Raw genomic sequence first — 12,701 nt, forward strand, 5'->3', positions numbered from 1 at the left:
TCCTCGCTGAACGTACGTGATTCGGGAGGTACGTAAAGGTTGTCGTTCTGTAGCAGCATGGCAGGACCGTGCCACCAGAGGTTTGAGTACTGTAGATCCGACGGAGTGACTCCCCTGGAAGCCAAATCAGCGGGATTATCCTTGGAAGAGATGTACCGCCACTCGAAGTCATGTGTTAGTTGATTGATCTCTCGAACTCGGCTACCAACGAAGATTTCGAGACTGGCTGTTGACTTGTTGAGCCAACATAAGACGATTTGCGAGTCACACCACAAAACCACCTTGTCGATCGCCATGTCCATGGCTTTCAGTACACCTGTGACCAGCTTCGATAGCAGAAGAGCGCCGCACAGTTCAGCTCTCGGTATGGTGTACGGTCTTCTTGCCTTCTTGCTCCCTGGCTTGCTGGGAAGTGGTGTGACACGAGTTTTACTGCTCAGCAAGTGCATCTCAGAGGTACCGTCACTCTTCAAGCTCCGTAGATACACACAGGCTCCATAAGCCTTTTGACTAGCATCTGAAAACCCGTGTACTTCGAAGGATTCGGCATCGTCTACTACCACTCTGCGCGGAATCCGAATTGCGTTTATCTCCTGCAACTGTACCTTGAATTGTCGCCACGTTGAATTCAGCTCGGTTGATAGAGGTTCGTCCCAACTCAGCTCTTGCGACCACAGCTGCTGAATGAAGAGCTTCGCTAGCACTGTGACCGGCTCCAGTAAGCCGAGGGGATCGAATATCTTCGCCGTCTCGGATAAAACAAGTCGCTTTGTGTAGACTTCTGGTGACTCATCGTTTGGCTGCATTCGAAACAGGAACACGTCAGCTGATGGATCCCACAACAGTCCTAGGGTCTTTATCACGTCGTTGAATTCTCGTTCTTCGATGTTTACTTGCTGCTCCCTGGCATGCTCCGGAATGCGTTGCAGCAATTCAGGGGTATTTGCGCACCACTTGTGGAGTTCGAAACCCCCTCGCTTCAGTAGTTCGATGAGCTGCGACTGGCACTTCAATGCTTCTTCTAGACTGTCAGCTCCGGTGATTGCGTCATCCATATAAACATCTTGTTTCACCACCCGCGCTCCAAGTGGGAAATCCTTCTCTTCGTCGATGGCGAGCTGTCTCAAGCAAGCGGTCGCACAAAACGGCGCACATGATGTGCCGTATGTAACCGTCTTCAACTCAAAAACGCTCAGTTCGGTGGTTGGATCGTCTCTATACAGTATCTTCTGGAAACTGGTGTCTCTGTCGTCTACCCGCACCTGACGGAACATCTTGATGACGTCGGCGGAGAACAAAAACTTGTATTTCCGAGAGCGTAGTACTATAGCTGCTAGGGTGTCCTGGATCGTCGGTCCGTTCATCAGCACATCATTCAATGAAACATTGGTATCCGATCGTGCGGATGCATCGAACACCACACGCAATTTGGTAGATGAACTCGATGGCTTCAAAATGGCGTGGTGCGGTAGGAAGAACCCAGTACTACCATTGTCCTTGACCTTCACACAGTGTCCCAAACTAATGTACTCGTTTATAAAGGCGGAGTACTGTAGCTTGAGGTCGGGGTTCAGGTTGAGCTTCTTCTCCAATTGATAGAAACGCCTCTCTGCTATGGCACGAGATTCTCCAAGCTGGTTCACGTTGTCTCGAAAAGGCAATCGGACCACGAAATGCCCTTCTTCACGTCGATGGGTTTTGGTGAAATGCTCCAAGCATTGCTGATCTTCTGTGCTTGACACCGCCGTTCCTCCAACTTCCTCCTGATCCCAGAATCGTTGTACTAGACCCTCCAGGTTCGACTCCGGTGATTCCAGATACGCAATGTGGGACGCAGCTAATACTGTTCGCTGGATGCTTGGAAATGCTCCGCTCACGATCCATCCCAGCTTTGTTTTCCACAGCATCGCTTGACAATCGTTGAGCTTCAGACGGTCCATTAACAGCAACTCAAAAAACAGTTCCGCTCCTATGAGCATGTCCACCTTGGCTGGAACACTAAACCTTGGATCCGCCAGCAGCAACTCCGATGGTATCTGCCACTGGTCAATGTCGATCTTCCGAGCCGGCAGACATCCAGTAACGTGCGGAACCACTAGGAAGTCGAGAGTCCAGGATGCTTCGCTGTACATGGACTTGATTTGCGCCACGGCTTGATGTGAAACGACACGCCTATCTCCACTGATTCCGATGACAGGAGCTCGAACTCGTTCCCGCCGCAGCCGCAGACGCCGGACGACGCTTTCGGTGACAAAGCTGGACTGCGACCCCGAATCCAATAGGGCTCGACACAGATGATACGATCCGCTAGAATCTTGCAGCTCCACAATCGCAGTCGAAAGTAAAATCTCCTTTTCGTGAACTCGTTGTGATGGCATTGCGATGCTGATACCGGATATCGACGGAGTCAACTGCGGCGCAACATCTTCCTGCTGCTCCGCGGCGCTTCTAATTGGAACCGGCTGCTCCGACGAAACTTCTTCAAAATGCAGTAAGGTGTGGTGCCTCTTACCGCATCCGCTGACTGTACACGCTCTTGATCTACACTGACCAACTCGATGGCCGCGCTTCAGGCAATTGAAGCACAGGTTGCGCTTTTTTGTCATCTCCATTCTGTCGGACACTGTCATTTGCTTCAGCACTTCACACTTGTTTACGTTGTGCGTGCTGTCGCAGACGGAACACACATCCTCCGCTGCTTGCACCGCATGCACCCTCTGCATAGGCTTCGCGGTCGGTACCACTGGCTTCATCTTGGTCGTTTCAAGGATTTTGCACTTCGTCTTGCTTTCGCACCGCTCCAGGACAAAGCAGCGGTTTTGCAGGAACTGAATGGTTTCCTCATACTCCGGAAGTTCCCTTGGCTCCACGCTGTTCTCCCACAATGCTGCTGTTGCATTATCGAGCTTGGAGGTTAGGAGCGAAACAACAAGTTGTTCAGACATTCCTTGCATCGGCAGAGCGTGGAACTTTAGCGCTTCGACGTGCCGACTGCAATCGTCGACGAGTTGGCGTAATTCGATAGAGCTCTCCTTCGTCATTTTCCGCAAATTCAGCAGCCCTCCGATGTGCACGTCTACAATAGTCCTTTTATTTTCGAACCGTTCCTCAAGAGCTTTCCAGGCCAGCTGGAAATTGTTCTCGTTTACCACCTGGTCGCTCAGTACGCTCTCAGCCTTCCCCTTCAAACACTGTTGCAAGTAGTACAGTTTGGTGGCATCCGAAAGGTGGTGGTGTTTCTGCATGAGGTCTACGAATAGTTGTTTGAAGCGGTACCATTTTTCGTACGCTCCATCGAAGCTTGGTAGGGGAACGTTGGGCAACCCGGGAACATGATTCACAGCAGCTGGCTGGGGAATGACTTCTGCCACCGTCAGCTTATTGTCATTTTTTCGAATACCGTCGATCGCTTGACAGAGTTCGATACGCAGATCCTCGTAGACGTTTTCAAACTCGACGAAATACCGCTCCTGCTCCAGCCGCTGACCGGGAAACTCCGTGTACACTTCGTTCTGGATCGTGTTATACTCTTCGTAGCAGGAATCTACCCGTCGCAGATACGTTTCTAGGTGGTAAACAGTGATGTTAGCTGCCTGTCCCAACAGATCTTTCACGCGCTGGAGCTTTGCTGCAACTGCAGTCCGTCGAGCCGTCAAAGCGTGAAATTTGTGTTCTGCCATCATTTGTTGTTGTCGCTGTTGTTGTTGCTTTTTCTGTTCCGACACCGGGGTATGGATAACGTTCCCTCTGCCTCTTGCCCGGGGTGTCAAAATATTATTCTCTTCACTCATCACTTTGTTTACATTTTTTTTCAGACCGCTTTTCGAGCGGTGCAGTGTTCTCACTTCTCACTGTTTATCGATCGGCGCTCACGACGGCGCAGTTTTCACCCACACACACACACGCACATATGTTCGACCAATCCAGCTCGGAATGGTGCTTTTTCACACTGATGTTTGACCAGTCCCCACACGGGATGGTGCTTTCTTCACTCACTCAAATGTCCGACCGGCTTCTGCGGAAGTCGGTGCTTCTTCACACTCCGCAACAGACCGGACTTCCGCAAAAGTCGATGCAGTTCCACTTTCGTGGAAGCGAACAAATTGAGGTTAGGAACCTCAAACACTCAAGGAAGACGCGTCCGGAATGCAGCTCGTTGCAGTGCGCGAACACGAAATCGCACTTCCCTCAGGAACAATACGACCGTCTCAATATTTTCCGGCAACTACGCGCGGAGAACACTCCCGGAGACAATCCGGTTCGGTTTTGGACCAAAAATGTCCACACTGATCTGCGTTCCGGGAGTTAAACTCGGGAGAAAAAATAAAGCACGTTTTCTCTTGCTCGGTGCAAACTCAACTCTGTTTATTTAACTGATAACATTGGGAGATCTCTCTTTAACAAAAGTGGGCGCTTGTGCGCAAATGATCGAATAAAATAATCAACAAATATAATGCTTGTAACATGCGGTAAGAACATCAGGGTGGTCAATTAAACATGACGGGGCTTGAGGGTCGTTTTCAAGGCAGATGTAATTCAGTCAAACGTTTGGTTTTGAATTTTCCGGAATTTCGTTTTCCGAAATGTCTCACTTCTCAAACTTGTTACTCTCTCTCATTTCCTGGAGATGAGTTTACGTCAAATTGTGTTTCAGAAAGTGTATTTGAAGAATTGTGGTAACTATCGCTTTTTTCAATATAAACCTAGTGTTCTTCACACACAACAATGTGGTTGGCTTAGGGCTGTGCATCGTGGCGGTTTATCGGTATCGGCGATACGCAATTCATCTCATATCGGTATCGGCGATATATCGGATTCCAAATTATCGATATCGTATCGATATCCGATAACTTTATTAAAAGGTAACAAACACAAAAATGACGAATATGTGTGCCTTTTTAATAAAACATATGTTACAAGTGAACATATGGGATCAACGATGTTTCTAAAATAATGAAACTTATTAAAATTAAAATTAAACTATTACAAAGTCTGACCTTAACATTTAAATTTATCAGAAACTAGCTGTCCCGGCAAACGTCGTTCTGCCTGCCTACTGTGTTTTTTGACATGCAGCTCTATAGGGACGTCCCCGGCGAAGTCATCTGTATGGGAGCCCCCCGTTCCAGAGACCGGAGAGGTCCCGCACCAAGCTAAGAACCTTCCCCGGCCCCAAAAATATCCACATACAAAATTTCACACCGATCGGTCCAGTAGTTTTCGAATCCATAGCGGTCAGACAGACAGACAGACAGACAGACAGACAGACAGACGGAAATCCATTTTTATATATATAGATATCGGGAATAGTTAGCCTTTATCGTTATCGTTTTATATCGGTTTGAGCAATATCGGATATCGTATCGATAAATTTGATCCGATAATATCGATATTATCGATAATATCGATAAATGCACAGCCCTAGGTTGGCTTCACACACAACAATGTGGTTGGCTAATTAAAAACACCACAACAAATCATTTTAAAAGTCTAACATTTAACAAAATCAGGTACCGTAGTTTTTGGTTGATCTAAAACAGTTGTTATAATTCATTTTAACATTTACTAATGACAGTATCATTGATGCTTGAAATATAATGTGAATATTTCATACGTACATCTTGATAAACTATAATAAATAATACTGTACTGTTCTACGTATAAGTGTGCAACAGTGCAACGACTCAAGATGTATGTAGAATTTTGAACGATTATGTGTAGAACGACAGTACAAGCTTTGAATCATTGTATTAAGCCCAAGCGAAAAATACCTTGCATTCACATCACAAAAAGTTATTCATACATATCACATTCTGAGAAAAATTGTAGTTTTACCCATATTACAAATAAATTATTCTCCTAAATGAATTATGCGGTTATGGTTCATATATTGCCACACTTCCCACCCCTTCAAATGATTCAGGTACCACAAATGTCACCTAAAGACGGCAATAGTAATAGTTCAGGTCAAGTGAATGTAGTTCCATCACCTTCCTCATCTTCATCATCACAACCACCATCATCAGTCGTCGTGCAACAGCAACAGCAGCAAAGTGGCGTAGCTGTAGACACAACGCTTTTGATCGGTACTGCCGATCCCTCGCAAATGATGACCTCGAGTATCCAGCAGCAGCCACAACATCTTCAGATGCAACAACCCCAGATGCAACTTCAGCAGCAACAGCAAGTGCTTAAACCATTACAGCACCATCAGCAGCAGCTAATAGAGGTGCAAGGAAATTCTTTGGACGATGGAACGGATAGTTTAGACGAGCTAACAACAGCATCTAATTCTAACGCTATTAGTGCCCTTCTCGATAGTAACACCAACCCCTCCTCTTCTAACGATACTAATACCAATGCATCCCTAGACTCTGTTATTGGTGACGGTAGCAAGAATGCCACTACAAGCACATCCACCACTACTTGCACCGGTACTATCAACACTAATTCATTACTGTCCAACAACACGCTAAGCGACAATGCGACGTCGAATGTTCTTTCCTGTAGCCAGGATAAATCGGCTCCAACCTCCAGCAATAGTGCAGCAGACAAACCCAATCTGCTGGTGGCGGCCAATATTGCAAACACTTTCATAAACCTCTCGAACATTAACCCGGGAGTTAGGAATGATTCCGAATCGGATCAAGCTCAACAACAGCAGCACCAAAATTCGGTTTCGCATTCAAATGTCAACGTTGTGGTGAGCCAACCTGTGACCGCACATGTTATGAAGACTTTCACTATCGGTACAAACCGAGGGAATATTTTCGTGCCCAACGTAATTGCCACCAATATTTCTCCTCATTTTACCGTTCATCACCATCAATATGGTCTAAGAAACGGCCCTGCACCAAATGTGACAGTAAACCCTAATGGAAATTTCAACACCAACTCCAGCGCCGTTATAAGACCAGGATTCACTCACATTAGACCATTTTTGCCTCAAAGCTCAAACATTAACTTTAACATCATTGGAAACAGTTCTACTATTCAATCCCCAATATTGGCTGCCTCATTGCAAACGATCAACAAAATTGCCGCTCAACAACAGCAGCAGGCTCAACATCCCGGCGTGCAACATCCTTTGGTAAGAACGGGAGTTAATAAATTCATAAACGTTGGCCCCGATGGTTCGCAAAAAATACTTCTTGCCACACCTGTACAGCACTTACAGGCCCAACAACAGGTTATGCTGCCCATAGAACGCCAGCAGGCGCCCGGCACCCCAAGTCCCGTCTACAGTCCACAACGCTCGCAAACGCCTTGTGTTTCTCGATCTCTAACACCTCACCTACAAGCCAATATGGCGAACAATGATCAGCAAATTCGGGTACTTACGCCATCTGAAATAATGCGAACGCTTCCGTCCTTGGATTCGGCCTCATTCGAGAGTCACATGTTGAACGATTCCTTCGGCAAGTCGCATTCACAAACACACACAATCATTGCCAACACACAAAACCTAAACAACACCAACATGAGCAGCGTAACTCATTCAAACAATAACAACAATAGTATGGGTAGCGATTCGAACAATTGCAATATCAATGAATCTAGTGGTAGCGAAAGCTTCGAAAGTCTCGTCAACAACAGCAACCCGTTGCAGGAATCGAGCAGCAATGGGGGCAATACTACCGGACCAGATTACAGCGACACCAGTGGCTGCCTACTGGCCGCAGATGCGGCTGCTTCCTACAACGGCGAACCCGGTTGTCCCTCAAATCCAATGACCACCATCGACACCCCATGCTCGCTAGGTGCCAATACCAGTGCAACCTCCACCGCCACCATTGTCACGAACACAACTAGTTATTCCTCCTCTTCTGCTACCACTAGTGTTACTACCACTACCTCTACTACTACCACTACTACTACTACTGTTGTTACTACCACTTCTACTACCGCACCAGAAACGGTGAGAACCATGAAAGCTAGCAAACGTAATCGATTTGATCTGTTATTGTCTGTTCTTTTGATATTTTGCAATATCTATGGTTTTTGTTTGACGGTTTCACTTTTTGTTTCTTAGTTTTGACTCTTTAGATGATTGTGTTTTGCAAAATCATTTTAGATGTACTCTTTGAGACTGGAAAAGGCTTATGCATTACATACATTATATTTTTTAATGCGAGCTTCATTGCTGTTAGAATTTTCCGATCTAATTTCGCAGTTGAAACTCAGTTGAATGCCTTTGTTATTGTTTGATTTGCCAAGTAAATTGCAAATTTTAGGGAGTTTGTAAACTAAATACTTTTATTAAAACTTGTTTGTTCTTGATTGACAATACCAAGCATGTAATTTAAGCTGTGTGCACCTTTTAAACCCCTGACCAAGACTAGTACTAGAATGTGTCACAACTTAGTACCCTTCCAACAATAGTTTCTTAGTTAGTCTTGCATGAAATTTTCTACCCTGTTAGTAAAAAAAACTAATGCACGATCATTGTAGTTTATCCATACCCTTGAGTTCTCACACTATATGCGCATGATCCCATTTCATCACTTTTTCTCCATACTGTTTGAGTTTCATCATTTCCGAACCCATACGAGAAACTTTAGTATAATCTACCTTTTCTTGATAGTTACCTGTTAAGGTCGAATCAGCTCTGTTTCGACGTTCTTCTTTAGTGTTATCGGCAGAAGTATTGAGTTTTTGGTTGAAGATTTAAAGAAATTTTCATTTTACCGCCCGACAGTTACCCCGTATCTAGTGTACCGAGTAGCTTAGTTAGTTGAAGTTTTCCACGTTTCAAATACCCCACGTTGCTAATTCTCGATTGCAAAAGTTGGAAAACGAACATTGTTTTCATTCTATTGTTTTACAAATTCACCCATGTGTTATTTCGATTAAATTCTAGTAACGCAACATCAAGTGTCTGTACATAAACACGTATGACCCTTATTATCCCAAAATCACTAGGTAGTGTTGAAACATACAATTTACTATTGCACAAGCATTTTCTATCTTACAAACCCGATATCGTTTATAAAGTTTTCCACGAAATTTACTAATGTGCATAACTGAATCAGAAGTAATATTATCGAATCCAAGTTAGTCATAAAGGCGTAAAGCAACGTTTCGCGGTTCATGGTGCGGTTTCTTCTAATTATGGAGCTATCTCGTATACTAATGAAAATTTCTTTAAAATTAACATAATTATGTGCAATGAAGATGATAGTATTTTTTTATTTGAATAAATCAATCTGTGCTTCTATTAACGGTAGATTATGTATTTACTTTAAGAATATTTATTGAGAGGCATTACTATGTATTTTACATTTTTTGTTATCCGTAACATTGGCAATAATTTCAAATTACTTATTTAGTCTTCCCGAACAGTTGAAAAGATTTAAAGCTGTTTTTCTCCGTTCTCTTCCTTGATTTACCGCTGTCTGTGTTGAATGAAACAAATGTGGAACTAACAGGACCAGGACAAGATAAACTCCCAACAGAAAAGTATGCGCGAGGCAGAACAGGAGCGCCAGTGGAAGCAACTGCAGCAGCAACGTGCTCGCGAGCAGCAAACGCAGCAGCATATGATGATGCCTGATCAAAGAATGCAAGGTAGGTAGTATTCTGCGACGTTTAAAATTTGGAGGAACTCTCCAATAACACATTACATGCGCATTGTACTGAACGTTTGATAAAAATTGCGCCTTCATTACCCTTTTCTGAATGCGAATGGACTTCTTGTCCAGTACGCAATTCAAACTATAGAATTTCGCCAAATGTTGTATGCAGATGAATAATATGAATTACCCCTGGAAACCCCAATAGGTGTTGAACTAAATATGTATCGTAAAACGTTTTTCATTCCCAGACGCTTCTATGCAACTGCAAGTTACCACTGACAGTGCTACCGGCATGGGACCTATGGCTAGCCCCTCGCCTACATCTCGTAATCAATTTGTTTCACCGGTGAATAAAAACCGTATGGTTCCGGTAGGACAGAACACACCGTCTAGTCCGGTTCCAAACTTCCAGCACCCCGGTATGGCCAATCGGCCTATGTCTGTCCCAATGCAGCAACAGCGACCCGGTCTTCCCGGACAGCAACGACCCAATCAAAGTCCATTCTCTCCTCAATCTCAGCCCCCACAGTCTCCGCTCGATATGCTACCAGAATCTCCCGTCAGCCAGGGTGGATTGGATCCGTTTGCCAGACCACCCTCAGAAGGAGTGCCGGACAGTTACGTGCATCATTCGCCTCAAACACCACGCTCGGTTGGCCATCAGAGTCCAATTCAGACACCCAATCGCAGCCCAGCCTATTCCGGTCAGCCAATGCCCAATCCTCAGACTGCGATGAGAATTAATCTGGATACGCCGTACGCTCAGGCTCCCGGAACGCCGAGACCGCAATTTGCTGGAAATCAAGGCCGTCAAACGGTTTACGCGAGACCCGGTGAAATGTTCAGCCCGGTTCAAAACTCTCCGTTCACTTCTCCTCGTCAGGATGGATTTAATCAACCTGTACAGGAAGGTAATCGACAATTGCGAGATTTGCTACAGAGACAGCAACTGCCCACCACCGGTCCAGGACAAGTGATGGTACAACCTCAACAACCGACATTACAGTCACCACAGCCGATGCAACCGCAATCTCCATATATGGAAGATCCGCAAGCATCTGGACAACTACAACAAACTCCGCAACAACAGCAACAACAACAGCAGCAGCAACAACCCCAATTGCAACAAATGCCTAATCAACAATTACAAACAACTCCCATGGACAATGGAACATTCCGGCAACCGTTGCCTCCGAACATGATGGCACGACCACGAATGCCGGGGCCTGCTGGTGGAATTCGACCACAAAATCCCGGTATGGTGCAAGGCCCCAACGGTCCTGTTATCAGACAGCAGATTATCCGAACGGCATCAGGAGGCCAAATGTTGATTACACAACCAATGCCGCAACAACAAATCATGAGACAACGGATGCAATTACCAAACCGTCCGGATGGGTCCTTTGTTGGTCAACTACAGCCTGGAGGCCACGTTCAATCAATGGGGCAACCTCAAATTGGTCAAATGCAGGGTGCATTAACTTCTCAAACGGATCAGCAAAATATTGCCTTACTGGCGCAGCGTTTGGCGGGAGAAGGTGACGCACATGTGCCTGCAGCAAGTGGTGCTCCAGCTAATTCGCCTGCTGTAGCGCAAGGAACTGCACAACAGACTCAACCGACAAGTGGTGGAGAAGGAGCTTCTGAAATTCCGGATAGCGTTTCGGCCGAACTGGAAAAGCTCGAACAGGAGGACAATACAGGAATTGGTGAAGTCGAGGGTGTTGGCGATATACTTGGTGGACTGGGCGATGATGATGACGAGCTGCTTGACTCTTTGACGGCAGAAATGGGAGCAGATTTCAATATTTTGGAATACGCTGATCCTGAATTGGACACAACTGATGGAGAAAAGTCCAACTTGTTGGACAGCTTGGAATTGGATGAGCCTGAAGGGGAGAAATCAGAGGACAAGGCAAAATCTTGTACAACGGGAGACCCGAACAAACCGGAAACAATGGATACCGACGAAAAAGTTGATGATTCCAAGATTCCACGATCTACAACTATAATGCAGACCACCGTGATGGCTGCTACTTCGTCAACGGTTGTTTCGCAACAACAGTTACCAACAGGAGTTATGGTACAAAGTCAACAACAAATGATGCATACTCAGCAGATGCAAACAATACAGCAACAACTGACGCTTCAGCAGCAACCCCAAGGCGTTGGACAACAACAGCCTACGCAGCTTCAGCAGTTGATAAGCGGTGGCCAACCGATGGGACCTCAATCCCAAGGTCCACCACAGCAACTTCAACAACAACTGCTCGCTGGCCAGATGAAGTCCGTACGACCCAACATATTAACACCTGCACAACTCCAACAAATACAACAACAAATGCAGCAACAGGTTAGTTCTTGAAAGATACATTTACAATGGCATGTCTCAAATCTGTTTTCATTTCATGCAACAGGTTCAACAAGCTGCAGCCATGGGTAAGCCAATGGCAGTTGGAACACGATTGTTATCCAAGGAAGGTGCTGTCGGAGTCGTTACTCCGAATAACACTGTTTCTGTTAGCATACGCACCGGGTATGTTGAAATTATTTTTTTGACTTTGGTATCGCATCCTTTTCTAACATGTTTTTTTTTTCTACAGGGCTTTGAATGATCCGCGTGGTCAGCAGTTGAAACTGGGCCATCCGGCAGGAATGGTTCAGCAGAATCTGATCCAAGGTCAACAGCAGACCAGAATCGTGCAGCAAATTCCAGGAAACCGTATCATACAAACCGTGGCCAATCCCAATCAACCGGGTCAAGCGCCGGTTGGTCAATCGGTTTTGCACCAGCAACTTCAGCAACCAACTCAACAACCGGCGGGCGCCGTTCCGGTTAGCGTTCCGGGACAACCACCTCCACCGCCATATCCGGAACCGCCACCTCCCTATCCAGGAAGCCAATCTGGTGCTATGCCGGGTGCCCCTGCTGTTAATCAGGTCAGTAATTGTTGTAGATTTTGGATCACCAATTTTAATCTGCTATTTGCAAGTTCGTTTACATGTTATTGAATGATTGGTGTGATATTATGTTTTTATTTTCCATACTTGATCAGTTCACAATTACAAAATGTGAATTTTTTTCTTAAACGACAATTATCGGACAATTTGTCACTAAAATGTGTT

General features: G+C 45.5%; 1 protein-coding gene across 11 annotated transcripts in view; it reads left to right on the forward strand.

Moving 5' to 3' along the window:
- Positions 1 to 12,701, forward strand: part of LOC109415957 (histone-lysine N-methyltransferase 2C-like) — a 77,128-nt gene that overhangs the window by 47,740 nt on the left and 16,687 nt on the right. For 5 of the 11 annotated variants that reach the window (XM_062861275.1, XM_062861279.1, XM_062861280.1 and 2 more), the window contains exons 9-13: positions 5,924 to 7,918; positions 9,429 to 9,567; positions 9,824 to 11,928; positions 11,993 to 12,111; positions 12,179 to 12,515. In XM_062861275.1, coding sequence (XP_062717259.1) covers positions 5,924 to 7,918; positions 9,429 to 9,567; positions 9,824 to 11,928; positions 11,993 to 12,111; positions 12,179 to 12,515 — 4,695 coding nt within the window. The remainder of the gene's footprint in view (positions 1 to 5,923; positions 7,919 to 9,428; positions 9,568 to 9,823; positions 11,929 to 11,992; positions 12,112 to 12,178; positions 12,516 to 12,701) is intronic. The other 6 variants (XM_062861281.1, XM_029857857.2, XM_062861282.1 and 3 more) reach the window with 2 other exon arrangements.

This window comes from Aedes albopictus, chromosome 3 (assembly GCF_035046485.1).
Source record: "Aedes albopictus strain Foshan chromosome 3, AalbF5, whole genome shotgun sequence".
Taxonomy (NCBI): domain Eukaryota; kingdom Metazoa; phylum Arthropoda; class Insecta; order Diptera; family Culicidae; genus Aedes; species Aedes albopictus.